This window comes from Aquarana catesbeiana, linkage group LG06 (genome assembly GCF_042186555.1).
Source record: "Aquarana catesbeiana isolate 2022-GZ linkage group LG06, ASM4218655v1, whole genome shotgun sequence".
In the NCBI taxonomy this organism is placed as follows: domain Eukaryota; kingdom Metazoa; phylum Chordata; class Amphibia; order Anura; family Ranidae; genus Aquarana; species Aquarana catesbeiana.
Genome location: NC_133329.1, coordinates 233,685,559 through 233,702,266, shown reverse-complemented (window position 1 = coordinate 233,702,266; position 16,708 = coordinate 233,685,559). Strand labels below are relative to the sequence as shown.

Below are 16,708 nucleotides of genomic sequence, written 5' to 3'. Positions count from 1 at the left end.
TGCATTCATTTTTAAATCCATGCTGTAAAAAATATTGTATCGTTCGTCAAGGAAAACAGGATCAGTATTATTTTGAGACAAGTGCGTTATGCTGCTCACTACAGAAGGTGGGACACTACAAAACAAAGCTGTTAGTCAGCCACATATAACCCCTCCCACTCCCATCCTGCTCTAGTTTTATGCTAGTGTCTTAGGAGAGTGGACACCTTCTCTCTCTGCTGAGAGAAGCCAACACTTTCCAATAGGCTTTGTTCTTCTTTTATCAAGATGTTTGTCTTCAGTCAAGCTCTTTTACTTTTTCAAAGAAAAATGGTGCGGTGCTCTGAAGTAAAAAAAACAATTCCTCTCAATATCAAATTCAAAACATAATGTGCTCAACTTACAACCCCAATTCCAAAAAAGTTAGGACACTGTGGAAAGTCTAAAACAAAATGCAATGATTTGCAAATCCTATAAACCCATATTTTATTCACACTAGAAAATAGAAAGCACATCAAATGATTTAAACTGAGAAAATGCACCATTTTAAGAAAACAAAAATAAGGTGATTTTGAAATTGATGGCAGCAAAACGTCTCAGAAAAGTTGGGACAGGGCAACAAAAAGCTGGCAAAGTAAATAGTACTAACAAGGAAGAGAACGTTTTGCAACTAGTATGGTTAATTGGCAACAGGTTAGTAACATTTTTGTGTATAAAAAGAGCATCGTAGAGAGATTGTCTCTGAAGTAAAGATGGACAGAGGATTACCAATCTGTAAAAAGCTGCATTTAAAAATTGTTGAACAATTTCAGAACAATGTTCTTCAATGTAAAATTGCAAAGACTTTAAATATATTATCATCTACAGCACATAATGTGCAGAAAAGACGAGGCTGAAATCCAATATTGAATGCTCGTGATCTTCGGGTTCTTAGATGGCACCGATTTATTCCTGTAAGGGCTCAGGAATACTTCCAAAATTCACTGTCTGTGAACACCATGCCATCAAAAAAATGCAAGGTAAAACTCTATTATGCAAAGAAGAAGCCATATCCAAACAATTCAGAAACACTGCTGTCTTCTCTGGGCCAAAACTTATTTAAAATGGTCTTTGCAGAGTGAAAAACTGTTCTGTGGTCAGACGAATTGAAATTTGCCTTTCATTTTGGCAACTATGGATGCCACGTCCTCTGGACTAAAGAGGAGTGGGACTTTCCAGCTTGTTAAAATGGTTGTAAACCCTAAAAAACAAAAAAAAACCTGCAAGACAAAGGTATAATGAGCTAGCATGCATAGCATACTAGCTCATTATGAATTACCTACCTGAGATCGAAGCCCCCACAGTGGTCCTCATTCACCACTCCGGCGGCCGACATCGCTCCCGGAGTTACTTCCGGGTATCGTGGGCTCCGGCGCTGTGATTGGCCGGAGTCGCGATGACGTCACGCATGGGAGCTGCCGGTAGCGGCACAGTCTAACTGAAGCAACGGCACGTACGTGCCGTCGTTTCAGTGCGCATGTGCCTAGGACGTCAGCACATGCAAATACAGGGGATATCTCCTAAACCATTTAGGTTTAGGAGATATCCAGTGTAGCTACAGGTAAGCCTAATTATAGGCTTACCTGTAGCAAAAAAGTGGTTGTAAAGGGTTTACAACCACTTTAACAGTTCAAAATCCTGCATCTCTAATGGTATAGGGGTGCATTAGTACATATGGAATGGGCAGCTTGCACATTTGGAAAGGCACCATTAATGCTAAAAAATATATTCAGGTTTTAGAGCGACATATGCCTAGGCAAGAATGGGACAACATTCCTCTCCCAAAACTCCAGCAACTGCTCTCCTCAGTTCCCAGACATTTACAGAGTGTTAAAAGAAGAGGAGATGCTACACTGTGGTAAACATGGCCCTGTCCCAAATTTTTTGGAATTGGGGTTGTACTTTGTCAGCTTTTTGTTACCTTCGCCCAACTTTTTTGGGACATGTTGCTGCAATCAATTTCAAAATTACCTTATTTCTTCCTTGACACCTTCCCGCCCAGTCTGTAGTACAATGATGTCCAGGCTGGAGTACTGTTGTTCTGGGAGGATGTCCTATGATGTCCTCCCAGAATGCGCCTCTTGCACGGCCTCAGGGCTGCCGGTGAACACAACCAATGACTGCTCGCTGCCAGTACCATGTGATCGCTGTGACCAATCACAGCAGATCACATGACATTTGTAAACAATACATGGCTTCCTTTCATGCCATCCATCCATTGTATACAATTGTGTTTGTACCGGTGATTGGTCACAGTGATCGCATTGTACAGACAGGGCCAATCACAGGTAATCACAACAAAAGACACTGAATGAACCACTTTCATTCAGTAAAAAATCAGTGTAAAAAAAATCATAGAAAAAAAATGTAATAAAAAAGAAAAAAATGTATTTTTTTAATTTTTTTTTTACACATTTAATCACCTATCAGTGTTCCTGATCACCGACACACCAGTTATATGATAATGCTGTATTGAACTGGTGACAGTATGTAAAAAAAAAAAAAAAAAAAAAAAAAAGAAAATTATGACATACTACTTTCTTTACTTTTTTTTTTTTTTTTTTTCTTTTTCAAAATAATTGTGACAAAAAAATGACAACTTCAAAAAACTCACTATGTCGCTTACTAAGTACCTTGGACTGTTTACGTTCCAAAAAGTGGTTGTTTGGGGGCTATTTGTACTGTACTGGCATTTTCGTGCCTCAAGAAATAAGCATGTTTGTTACTGGATAAGCAGGAGTTCTCCGCTCTTGTTCCTGTGCCTGGTAGTGCTGTGTGTGTGTGTTACAAGGCAAAACATTGTGGTACCATCTAATGTAAGTGTGCAATTTGGCTGTTGATGTTTTACTTGAAATAAAAATATTACACAGTGTACGGATTTTTCCAATATTTATCCTGTGGTGGCAAGGAGATTGTTGGATACTGGTAATAATACCAACGGAGTGGGAGGGAATGCTCTGTGGAGCTGGAACAAACCTTTTTAAAGGTGCTTGAAGACCTGCTTATTGATTTATGGGACATACAGTCTGGTAAGTGCATTTTTACAAGGGGAGGTATGGAGTAGAATTCACAAGCACTGGAGGTTGTTAATGGCACATTGAAAATTGACTAAGGAGCACTTGTAATATGCACAGAAGAGTGGGCATTTTGCACATGAAGGTGGACTATATGAATTATTCTGGAGCACAATAGTAATAATTTTGCGTTTTTTGGGAGCATTTTTTTTAATATGTTTAGCACTAATGATACATTATTATATGGGTTGAGCACATTATGTTTTTAATTTGATATTGAGAAGAATTGTATTTCACTTTAGAGCACTGCAACATTTTTCTTTGAAATAATTTTAGCTCCTATTTATATGCGGATTATAGTTGGGTGTTCGGCAGCTGGGATTGTTGTGAGGAAAACCCCTTGACCACAAGCGCAGAGACCCTGTTATACATTTTAACGCCAAGAGGGTTCATTTACGCAGTTTCCAGATCGGCTGATCCTTGCCATAGCCTTGGAGGCTGTACCTGGACCCCACCATGTGGAAGATGTGGGGCCTTCCTGTATTGTGACCCCAGGGCACTGGATTATGCTTGGGAAGCTCACCAGCCTGGCATATATAATGGTTGTGTTTATTCTAAGAGTCTGTGGCTGTCACATCAGCAGGGGTTAATGCTTGAGCCCTTGGCAGAAATTGGGCACTGCTCCATTTTTTGAATTGTCGCACATGCCCACCTTACTGCACCTGCATGACTGCCTCATTGTGTTGCTTCACTGTAAATGTGCTATGCCACCTCCTATATTGCACACCTGCACCTTCACAGCCTTTCCCACCTTTTATGAGACGCCTGCACCATTGCCACATTGCTCCTCTGAAAGTGATCTGTCAAGGTCTCCCTGCTACTGCCTTCCAGGGACAAAGTTGCATACCTTCCCTGCTTCTGCAGATGGTTTGTGAGTACCTCCTTGCAAGTAATCTGCACACTTGGATGCTTGCAGTATGTTGGATCATAAGAGCAGAGAGAGTTTGTCCTGTGGACCCCCCCAGTTCACGTTCTACTAACAACTTGACAGCTTGCATCCCTGCCACGGGCCTGAGGGGAGGAATTTTCCCCTCATCTAAGGAACATGTGATTGTACCTGAAGGAAATAGGACTGTAATAGTGCAGATTTGTTTTTTGTGTTTTTTTTTCTAGAATTTCCCCCCTACCATGTCAGATTTTTAACACTAGACCTCTCTACCGCAGGTTCATCTAACCCACCTTCATTTGGACAATGCCACAGCAATGGCGTACATCAGAGGCCGACCTGATTCTGGTTTGGGTGGAATTTCACACTTCAGTCCTGTCTGTCATGCACATTTCCAATTGTGGAAAAATGGCAGATGGATTTTCTATGTTGCCAATGCCTGGGAGAATGGTTGTTTTACTTAGAGGTGTTTTGAGACCTCTGCAGGTGGGGAGTGCAGGACATGGATCTCCCTGGCTTCCAGATTCATCAACAAACTGAGCAGGTTTGTTTTCGGAACCAGTGACCCTCTAGCAGGGGATACCCTGGTGACTCCATGAGATCAGTATAAATTGATCTACGCCTTTTCACCTCTGAAGCTCCTACCTCGTCTGCTTCACAGATTTGAAATGGGACATTCTGATGCTACTCGTACACTGAACTGGCCCAGGCGTTTGTGGTACTCCGAACTTCATTAGACTCCTGGTGGACTCTCTGTGGGCCAGAGGACCCAAGGACCAATTTACCTGCCTGGTTTTGTGACATGGCTGATGAAGTTCAGCTTTTAAAAGATAGGGGCCTATTTGATTCTGGTATTCTTATGCTCCGAAAAGATAGGTTTAGCTCCAGCACATGGATAGAGTACTTTGTATGGCTGCAAGACCAGCAATTTTCCATCCCAGGGGGTACTCAGTGGGATGCATTATGGCCTTCTTTCTTTCTGGAAAAATAATTTGGCTTTGAGTAGCGTCAAACGATTTCTACCATTGCGTGCCTTTCTTTTCATGCCACATGCTTCCCATTCTTTGGTAAGTGTCTCCATCCAGGGTGTTGCTTACATTGCTCTACCTGTATATCCACTCGTGATTCTGTGGGATCTGAACCGGATTCTGTTGGCTTTTCTAAAAGATACCCTTTGAACTTGTCAGAGGGATTTCCCTTTCTACAAAGTAACTTCCTTGTAGCATCATCTCTGTGAGGTAAGTTTCTGAGTTAGTGGCTTTATTTTGTATAGACCCCTTTCTTGGTGCTACAGTGAGGGGAAAAAAGTATTTGATCCCCCGCTGATTTTGTGTGTTTGCCCACTGACGAAGAAATGATCAGACTATAGTTTTAATGGTAGGTTTATTTTAACAGTGAGAGACAGAATAACAAAAAAATCCAAAACCATGCATTTCAAAAAAGTTATAAATTGATTTGCATTTTAATGAGTGAAATAAGTATTTGACCCCTTCACAAAACTTGACTTAGTACTTGGTGGCAAAACCCTTGTTGGCAATCAGAGGTCAGACGTTTCTTGTAGTTGTCCACCAGCTTTGCACACATCTCAGGGGGGATTTTGTCCCAGTCCTCTTTGCAGATCCTTTCCAAGTCATTATGGTTTTGAGGCTGACGTTAGTTAACTCAAACCTTCAGCTCCCTCCACATATTTTCTATGGGATTTAGGTCTGGAGACTGGCTAGGCTTCTTCTTAAACCACACCTTTGTTGCCTTGGCTGTATGTTTTGGTTCATGGTCATGATGAAATACCCATCCATGACCCATTTTCAATGCCCTGGCTGAGGGAAGGAGCTTCTCACCCAAGGTTTGATGGTACATGGCCCCGTCCATCGCCCCTTTTTGATGCGGTGAAGTTGTCCTTTCCCTTAGCAGAAAAACACCCCCAAAGCCTAATGATTCCACCTCCATGTTTAATGGTGGGGATGGTGTTCCTGGGGTCATGGGCTGCATTCCTCCTCCTCAAAACACAACTGGAGTTGAGTTGATGCCAAATAGCTTGATTTTGGTCTCATCTGACCACAACACTTTCACCCAGTTCTCCTCTGAATCATTCAGATGTTCGTTATCAAACTTCAGACGGGCCTGTACATGTGCTTTTTTGAGCAGGGGGACCTTACGTGCGCTGCAGGATTTCAGTCCTTCACAGGATAGTGTGTTACCAATTGTTTTCTTAGTGACTGTGGTCCCAGCTGCCTTGAGATTATTGACAAAATTCCCCCATGTAGTTCTGGGCTGATTCCTCATCGGTCTCATGATTATTGAAACGCCACAAGGTGAGATCTTGCATGGAGCCCCAGACCGGGGGAGATTGACAGTTTTTTTTTGTTTCTTTCATTTGTGTATAATCGCACCAACTGTTGTCGCCCTTCTCACCAAGCTGCTTGATGACGGTCTTGTAGCCCATTCCTGCCTTGTGTAGGACTACAATCTTGTCCCCGACATCCTTGGACAGCCCTTTAGTCTTGGCCATGGTGGAGAGATTGGAATCTGATTGATTGCTTCTGTGGACAGGTGTCTTTTATACAGGTAACAAGCTGAGATTAGGAGCACTCCCTTTTAGAGAGTGCTTCTAATCTCAGCTCATTGCCTGTATAGAAGACACCTGGGAGCCAGAAATCTTGTTGATTGATAGGGGATCAAATACTTATTTCACGCATGGCAAACCTGGTGGCCTACTACAAGAAACGTATGTGATGAAGAAAATGTAATTGCCAGCAAGGGTCTCCAGTTCTCCTTCCTCAATCGCTAGGTGATGGAGGCAACTGGACAATGATGGGAGTGGGAAGGGTTATATCTCGCCAACAAACAGATTTATTTGCAAGTGTCCTATCTCACGTAGGCAACAGTATAAGCCACTTGTTTCAGAATCAATACTGATCCTTTTTGTCCCTTTTTAATGAATGCCAAGAAAAGGATTTTAAGTTATGTACAAAAATCATGTTTTTACAGAGAACAAAGGAATATGTTTGATAAAATGTTGACCACCCATCTTGTCCGATGTTAGGGCTGTTCTTTTGTCATTACATAAATACATATTGATTGACTTCAGATTGACACAGTAAATATTTTTCCTTTGCTTTCAGAAGTGCTCCTGCTTCTCCAACATACCCTGATCTGTTGACCTCAAATTCCAGTGGCTTGCAGACTCCTGAGAGCATGTCACGAGAAGGATCTCCTATTTCACATGAGTTTGGTTTAAAGATGGCATCTGTGTCCGAGTGTCGATATTCCCAGAGTGCCCCAGGTTGGGAAAAACTACTACATAAACTAGATTTATAGTCTTGGGCACTTTAGAAAGTTCACAAAAATGTATGCCCTCAATGTTATTTTCATGTTTTCTCAATTAGAGTGTCAGTAGAAGAGAGCATATGTTTTAGTCCAAAACATTCTTTCTGCAAAAAGGGAACGTTGAACTCCAAGATCCTGCCCACTGTATTTATCCCCATGCACAAAAAAAATCACTGCCTTATTTTTCCGATCAACCTTAATTTTGTTCCCTGTGATGCCATATTCTCTGTCTGAAAAATGCTTTGTTTCTGGGCTCCAGAGAAAGGCTCTATGCTGGAGCTACTAAGCACTACATTTCCTGTGATTCAGTGGGCGATGCAAAACTTGGCGGGCAAGTATGTGGGTGGAGCTTGGGGAAGTTCTTTGATTTTATATTTATATAAATATATATCATATTTCTGATTATGTAGGCTTGTGCAGTATATGCTTCTTGTGCCTTAAACCTTTTGGTTGATTACATTTTTTCCTGATCTATGTCAGTAGAATGCAGAGGAATACAAAGACACTAAATTTCAAAAGAGCCAACTTCCCTAAACTATGAACCTTGCTAGAAGGCATAAATTGGGATAAAATCTTAGGAACAAAGAACACGGAGGAGAGATGGGTTTGCTTTAAGAGCATATTAAATAAGGGCATTAGCCAATGCATCCCATTGGGTAATAAATTTAAAAGAGCGAACAAAAGTCCTGGATGTCTTAACTCCAATGTAAAAATGTATATAAAAGCAAAGGAGAAGGCCTTCAAAAAATACAGGGTTTGAGGGATCATCATCAGCATTCAGACTTTATAAAGAATGCAACAAGAAATGTAAGGGTGCAATAAGGACGGCTAAGATAGAACATGAAAGGCACATAGCGGAGGAGAGCAAAAAACATCCCATGAAATTCTTTAAGTATGTAAACAGTAAAAAAGGGAGGACAGACCATATTGGCCCCATAAAGAATGAGGAAGGACATCTGGTTACAAAGGATGGGGAGATGGCAAAGGTATTGAATTTATTCTTCTCCTCTGTCTTCACGAGGTAATCGGGGAGCATCAGTAACCAAAACTGCAGTGTTTATCCTCATGACACATCAAAGGAAGCACCTCCATGGTTAACAGAGGACAGAATTTGAATTAGACTTGGGAAACTTAACATTAATAAATCACCGGGACCAGATGGCTTGCACCCGAGAGTACTTGGGGAACTCAGTCAAGTAATTGCCAGACCATTGTTCCTAATTTTTACTGACAGTCTACTGACTAGAATGGTACCAGCTGATTGGAGAAAAGCCATGTAACGCTAATATTTAAAAATGGCCCAAAATACATCCCTGGGAATTACAGACCAGTTAGCCTAACATCAATAGTATGTAAACTCTTGGAGGGGATGGTAAGGACTATATACAAGATTTTAGTAATCAGCATGGATTCATGAAGAATCGTTCTTGCCAAATTAATCTATTAACCTTCTACGAGGAGGTGGGTTGCCATCTAGATAAAGGAAGGCCCGTAGACATGGTGTAATCGGATTTTGCAAAAGCATTTGACACAGTTCCCCATAAACGTTTACTGTACAAAATAAGGTCCGTTGGCATGGACCATAGGGTGAGTACATGGATTGAAAACTGGCTACAAGGACGAGTTCAAAGGGTGGTGATTAAATGGGGAGTACTCGGAATGGTCAGGGGTGGGTAGCGGGGTCCCCCAGGGTTCTGTGCTGGGACCAATCCTGTTTAATTTGTTCATAAAGGATCTGGAGGATGAGGTAAACAGTTCAATCTCTTTATTTGCGGACGATACTAAGCTAAGCAGCGCAATAACTTCTCCGCACAAAGATCTGAACAAATTAATGGGGTGGGCAACTACATGGCAAATGAGGTTCAATGTAGGAAAATGTAAAATAATGCATTTGGGTGGCAAAAATATGAATGCGATCTATACAGTGGGGGGAGAACCTCTGGGGGAATCTAGGATGGAAAAGGACCTGGGGGTTCTAGTAGATGATAGGCTCAGCAATGGCATGCAATGCCAAGCTGCTGCCAACAAAGTAAACAGAATATTGGCATGCATTAAAAAGGTGATTAATTCCAGAGATAAAATGATAATTCTCCTGCTCTACAAGACTCTGGTCCGGCCGCACCTAGAGTATGCTGTCCAGTTCTGGGCACCAGTCCTCAGGAAGGATGTTCTGGAAATGGAGCGAGTACAAAGAAGGGCAACAAAGCTAATAAAGGGTCTGGAGGATATTAATTATGAGGAAAGGTTGCGAGCACTGAACTTTTTCTCTCTGGAGAAGAGACGCTTGAGAGGTGATATGATTTCAATTTACAAAAACCGTACTGGTGATCCCACAATAGGGATAAAACTTTTTCGCGGAAGGGAGTTTAACAAGACTCGTGGCCACTCATTAAAATTAGAAGAAAAGAGGTTTAACCTTAAACTACATAGAGGGTTCTTTACTGTAAGAGCGGCAAGGATGTGGAATTCCCTTCCACAGGCGGTGGTCTCAACGGGGAGCATCGATAGTTTCAAAAAACTATTAGATAAGCACCTGAATGACCACAACATACAGGGATATACAAGGTAATACTGACATATAATCACATACATAGGTTGGACGTGATGAAATTTGTTTTCAACCTCACCTACTATGTAACTATGTCCTTCCCTCTTTTTGACACTAGGGTTCTGTGTCCTACTTCATACAGTAGCTCTCCCTTTAGGACCCATTGTTTCCATTGCATGCTTTTGTATTTGCTTCTTTTGAGACTATTGATGGGGGAGGCTGTTGAGATCACTCTCCTTCTTTCACAGATTTGCTTATAGTGTTTGCAACACTTTTTTTTTTTTTCTCTTTATTTTTTTACACATGTACTATGCGCCCTGCATTCCATGCTTTTAGCGCCACCATTTAGTTTCTGCCTTTTCCTCCTTTTCCTGCTCTGTTTATTTTATTAGTAGTCCATAAATCCCAGGGCAGACTGAAAATGGATACTCACAAGCATTAGATTGTATCCAACATTAAAACAACATCGCTGCCCGCCCAGCATTGTGCGTGATGACATCGCAAATAGGCTCCTCCCAATGCGTTTCGTGTAAGAACATGTCTTAGAAGCCATTTGTGACGTCTTCATGATTTATATGGTGCAGTTGGCAATGTGCTCAACTGAAAACAATACTGGGTAAAGAAAACGTGCCAAAACGATACCAACGTCCCCTGAATTATTTAAAAAAAAAAAAAAAAAAACAGCGAGCTGGCAAATGTAATGTAAGTCATGAACTTATAAACTAAAAACTGTATTCATGTGCTAAAACTGGGCTCTAAGTTTGCACACATTGCTGACCGAACCATATAAATCATGAAGAGGCCACGGATGACCTCCTGTCCCCTAAAGATGCATTCTGACAGAAAACACACTGGGAGGAACCTATTTGTGACATGCTGCTGGTCGGGCACCGATGTTGTTTTAATGTATGATACACTCTTATGCTTGTGAGTACCCATTCCATTTTATTTTAATAAAACCTCAATTTTTGGATGATATTGGACCATGGAGTTTGGTTTGTTTTCTCTTAAGTGATAAAAGCACATCTGGTGGAGATACACTGGAGCCATTAGGTGATATTGAGAGTTATCTAGTGGGGAGCCAGACTGTTGCTGCTGAAATTGTGGAGAGTTTTTTTATGCTGCATTAACCTTATAATGTTGAGGTCAACACCTGGTAAGCAGCTTGCACAGCTGTAGATAGTGAGTCACATGGAGGTGCATTGTAGTACCTAGAGATTCCACAGCACCATTCTTCTCTGGAATGTATGTACTTTTGATGGACTTTCCTATGCATTTTTTAAAATATCCTGTATAGTATATATGTGTGTATGTGTGTGTGTGTATGTATGTATGTATGTATGTATATATATATATATATATATATAAGGAAGCACTACGGTGCTCTTTCAGTGCATGCAATCAGACCCTTCCAAAGGCCATAGTTAAAAACAAATCCAAGGATTGATGCACTTTAAAAGAATATTTAGCTGGCACTGATTTATTAACAAGAGTCCTTATATCACTTATGAATGTTTATGAAATTTTACTTATTTGATATGCACATGAGCAGTATTCTTATAATTGGCACATTTAAAATTAGAAGCCAACATAGTAGTAAACCTCTTTTCAGTTAAAAAAATCTTTTAGGTATGTAGCCCAGTGCCTAAAGTGATAGGAAAGCCTCTTTTTTTTTTTTCATTAAAATAAGAGTTTATGCTTACCTGCTCTGGGCAATTTTATTGCACACAGCAGTTCCTTGCCACCTCTTCTGGAGTCCCCTACAGGTGCTCCCCGCCCCTTCTTCTTACCAGTGCCCCATTAGCAAGCTGTGTGCTATGGGGGCACCCACGTGTGCGCACTCCCAAGCTGGGCTGTGGCTAAGCGTGTAGGGAACCAGATAGCTCCTTTCAGAAGTTTCCAGCGGCCACTTTAACTGCCTGTTTATTTTCAGTGACTACAGAAGATAGTTGATTTAATGTCATTTACTATCTTCAGGTTTGTCATTTTCACAAACTTTTACCTTTGGCTCATCTGCCAATTTTAAAATGTCTTTTGTCTCTGTAGAACTAAAAATCATAGAGAGCATTGCTAGCCTTTTTCCTTTCTCTTTACAATTGCAAGCCCTAGCATGCTTAACTCTAATTTCCCTAAAACCTTTACCTTTCCCTCTAAAATATACTAAATTAATCACTTTACTAAACCTCCATAACCTATGTTTCAATATGTTGCTACAGGGTGAGATTCCCTTCAACGTCTTGAAACTTGATACTCTCACTCTTCGTATGCTGTATTCTGACAGAGTGGAAGAGGATGAATTCTGACATACATAAAGTGGTTCTAAAGGCTGGCCCTTTTTCACCTTAATGCATTCCCTGCTCTCACTTTCGCTCTGTCTTTGCTCACAGAGACAGCAGCAGGAGCCATTGGCTCCTGCTGCTGTCAATAGGATCCTGTCAGCGGAGGGTAGGGCTGAGCCCCACTGTGTGTGTCAGTAGGAAGCAGCTTCCTGTGGTGGTGCAATAAGAAGAGGAGGAACCCAGAGTGCCAGCGAGGGACCAAACCAAGTATGACGAGGGATTTTAATACACAAAAAAATAAAAAAATAAGCAAATAGTCACTAAAAATATATATAGATAAAAATTAGATATTTTACACCCCAAAAACAGCTACTGTGAAATCACTAAAAACACACATCAGTATATTATAAAAAGAAAAACAATCTAGCACTTTGGCACATAAAATATGCAACCACAAAAGTGATCCAGTGCAATTCTATCATATGTGCAAAAACAAGTGCAGCGCTCCTTTAAGCACACTAAATAATGATCCCCAATATACTCTATATTATTAAAATAAAGTGCTAAGTGCAAATCAATCAGTTTGCAATCCAATAGAGTCCATATATAGTCTAATCAAAAGATCCCACTGTGCTGTACAATCCTAGTGTATACATATGCAGATCCTCCACATGAAAGCAATCAGGTGAAATCAGTTGTCCTCCACAATAGTTATTGCTCTACCACCTCTGTGCCCCTTTCAGGTGGAATCTCACCTCTTTTGGTGGACCTACTTTTACAAGTAAGGTAGGGCTTGACAAATCCCAGGTGCCAGGTCGCAATGGCGACAAGAAATTGTGTCCTGGCAACTGTGACAGTGTGCCTTCCTTGCCGCTGATCGCAGGGGGGAGCTGGGATCCGGATCCCGGCCAGGGATTCAGCCTAGCCCGGCTGCTTGGTGCGAGCCCTCACTGTCGTGCCGTGCCGCTGATCACAGGCCAGGATCCGGACCCAGCAGGGGATTCAGCCTGCTTTTTGCCTTACTGAAGAGATCAAGTCGGGACCCCGGGGAGCGAGTTAGCGTCAACTTCACCATGCCACCTATCGGTGCTGCCTATCGGTGCCACCTCATCAGTGCCTTTTATCAGTGCTGCCTATCAGGGCCTTTTCAGCAGTGCCCATTAATGCCACATATCAGGGCCACCTCAGCTGTGTCCACTAGTGCCACCTAAGCAGTGCCCTTGAGGGCCACATCATCAGTGCTGCTTATTGGTGCCATCTATCAGTGCTGCCTATCAAGGCTACCTCCTCAGTGCCACCTATCGGTGCCCATCAGTGCTGCTTATCAGGGCCCATCAGTGCCTCCTCATCAATGCAGTCTTATCAGTGTCTCAAAAAAAAAAAAAAAAGTATCTACATTTCTTACAGGTACAGTGTTGCATGACTGCACAATTGTCATTCAAAGTTTGACATTGCTGAAGGCTGAAAATTGACTTGGGCAGGAAGGGGGTGAAAGTGCCTAGTACTGAATTGGTTAACCTCTAAAAACAAACAAACAAAAAAAAAGACTTTAGCTTTTCTGCTTACCCACAGCAGAGCTAATTTTTTTTTTTTTTTTTGCTTCTTCACATACTGGCACCTCCCTTTGTACACATTTGTCGTGCATCTGCAGAGATGCACATCAGGGCTACATAAGAGAATGGGCATTGCTGCTGAAAATAATGTTTTGTTAAAAAAAAAAAAGCTGGCTCCTAACTTTTTTTTTTTTTTTGTCAAGCCCTGAAGTAAGGTCAATCTGAGCTTGATTTTATTTATTTTTTTTACTGGCGATTTCATTCACTCCACTATAATACAGCTCCTACGGTCTCCTCCAGACTCCCGCATACAGCATATCATGAGGTGGGCTCATAAAACAGGGAAAAACTCTATAGTGCTCATCATCTTTTTATTAAAACTTTGAAGCATAAAAATGCTCTCACAGCAGGTAAAATAAGTATTGAACACGTCACCATTTTTCTAGGTAAATATATTTCTAAAGGTGCTATTGACATGAAATGTTCATTGCATGTCAGTAACAACCCATGCAATCCATACATACTTAGAAACCAAACCAAAACAAATAAGTTCTGTGCAATAAAATGGATTGTTCTTTCCACTTCTGGATTATGGCTCCAACAGTGCTCACTAGAGCATTCAGAAGTTTAGAAATCCTTCTATAACCAATGCCATCAGTACGTTTTGCAACAATAAGGTTGCGAAGGTCTTGAGACAGCTCTTTGCTTTTACCCATCATGAGATATTTCTGACACCATGGTAATGAGACACCTTTTTATATAGGTCATCAGTTTAGACTGAACCAGCTGATATTAATTTGCACTGACAAGGGGCAGGATTGCTTTCTCATTACTGATAAATTTCAGCTGGTGTCTTGGCTTTCCATGCCTTTTTGCACCTCCCTTTCTTCATGTGTTCAGTACCTGTGTCATTCCATTTTATTACACATAACTTAATTTATGAACTTATTTGTTTTGGTTTCTTTGTACGTATGGGTTATTAAAAGAAGGGTGGTTTAAAAGCAGGTACACCAAAAGAGGTGACATTCTACCTGAAAGGGGCACAGAGGTGGTGGAGCAATAAATATTGTGGATGATGACTGATTTCACTTGATTGTTTCATGTGGAGGATCTGCATGTGGATCTGCATGTGTACACACACCAGGATTGTACAGCACAGTCAGATCTTTTGATTGGTCTATATATGGACTCTATTGGATTGCGCATTTGATGGATTTTCACTTTATTTTGCTAACACAGATAGGGATCATTATTATTTAGAGTGCTTAAAGGAGCGCTGCACTTGTTTTTGCTATTTGCACATATGATATAATTGCACTGGATCACTTTATAATTGTTAAGGGGTGTTACATATTTTATGTTTAGGAGTGCTACACCTTTTTTTTATTTTTATATATTTTGTTTTTATAAAAAATTTTGCTTTTCAATCACTTTACTGTAGTTGTTTTTAAGATTTTGACTCCACGATGAGGATTCTGACTTTTTTCATTTTCTCACACACCAATATATGTTAGAACAGAGGAAGGCACACGTTTTGTGTACATCATTTGTACATATCTACTCTGAAAGAAACAGGAATGCTTTTGTTTTAAACCGTGATCATTGTGTTTTATTTGTGGGGTTCAGAATGAGAAAAGCTTATTCCAGTAACGTACTCAATAATTTTCTCAATTTCAGGTTCCCCAGTGAGTGCTCAGCCACTCATTATGGCCAAACCTGCACAGACTGCAAGTTTTGTGGCAAAGCCTTTGACCTACATGTCTGCTTCAATCATGACCTCACAGCCCACAAGTCATGCTATACATGTTGTGCAGCAGGTTCCCACAGTCACTATGGTTCAAGTAGTAACAACACCCACCAATTCTGCAAATGGATACATTACTGCAAACCAAAGACCTATTAGTGAGGTACATGGAAGAGTAATGGATTGTGGTGTTTCTACCAGAGGTTAGTAAATAGGATTTTTTTAATTGTTTTCTAATGTGTTTATTAGTTTTAACTGTGATTCTTTGAGATTCACACTATAGCGATGTCTGACCTCGCACGTGATTCGCACCGCATTGCTGTGCAGATCACATGCAATGTCTGTGCAAAGGGAATTCAGCCATACCGTTTGTATGGCTGAATTTGCATTGCATTCGGACCAAAATGGTGCAGGACCCTTTTTTTGGTCCACACTGGAATCAGATCGCATAGGTGTTCACACTCATGTGATCCGATTCCTGTTCAAATTCACAGTTCGCACGATCTGTGAACCGATCTGGGGGGTGTCATTAACTTTGTATTGACACCCGCTGCGGTTCACAGAGGGCAGTGTGAAACGCTGGCAATTCAGGTGCGATGCAGGAACCCGCACTGGATTCGCAGTGTTTCCCGCATCGCACAAGTGTGAACCAAGCCTGAAATGTGCAAAGCTATTTTCAGATCTATGACTGGGCAGTAAAAGATTTTCTTTTCCTTGTTTGAGTAAAATACCATATGGACCTGTTGCAGTGTTCTGTTTAACTTGTTTGGTGGTATAAGTTGGCAAGCTTGCACCAATCCCGTTTCTACATAATAGTGAAAGATCATTTCACAGATGCGCAGAGGTTTTGTTAGACATGTTAAAAAATCTGTTTAAAGTTGTTTGCACTGCTTACTTTTAGTGAGCCAGGTATGGCTATCCATTGAGAAATTAAGTTTATACAGTAGTGCATCGACTAAATAAGGGTACACATGCCTGGACACTTTTCCCTGTATTTGTTCTTCATTTTCTTCTCCAAAATGTTGTCATCTCTATGGTCGTTGGGAACAGTGGAATGTAGCTATCGTTCAAATTCAATTTATTGCTGTTTGTATTTCAAGTAAGGTTCTGTGGAATAATACTTGTAATACCCACTTTGCTCTGTTCATAAAGAAATTCATTTAAGTCTCCACAAACATCCACAAACATAACACTTGATGACTTTATAACCCCAATTTAAAAAAAAAAGTTGGGACCCTGTTTAAAATCAACATAAAAACAGAATGCAGTGATGCAGTGA

General features: G+C 41.0%; 1 protein-coding gene across 1 annotated transcript in view; it reads left to right on the top strand.

Annotated features, from left to right (window-relative positions):
• The window catches only part of FOXK1 (forkhead box K1), a 169,124-nt gene that overhangs the window by 85,009 nt on the left and 67,407 nt on the right, over positions 1-16,708 (top strand). The window contains exons 6-7 of the mRNA XM_073633057.1: positions 7,101-7,261; positions 15,363-15,632. Of these exons, the coding sequence (XP_073489158.1) occupies positions 7,101-7,261; positions 15,363-15,632 (431 nt within the window). The remainder of the gene's footprint in view (positions 1-7,100; positions 7,262-15,362; positions 15,633-16,708) is intronic.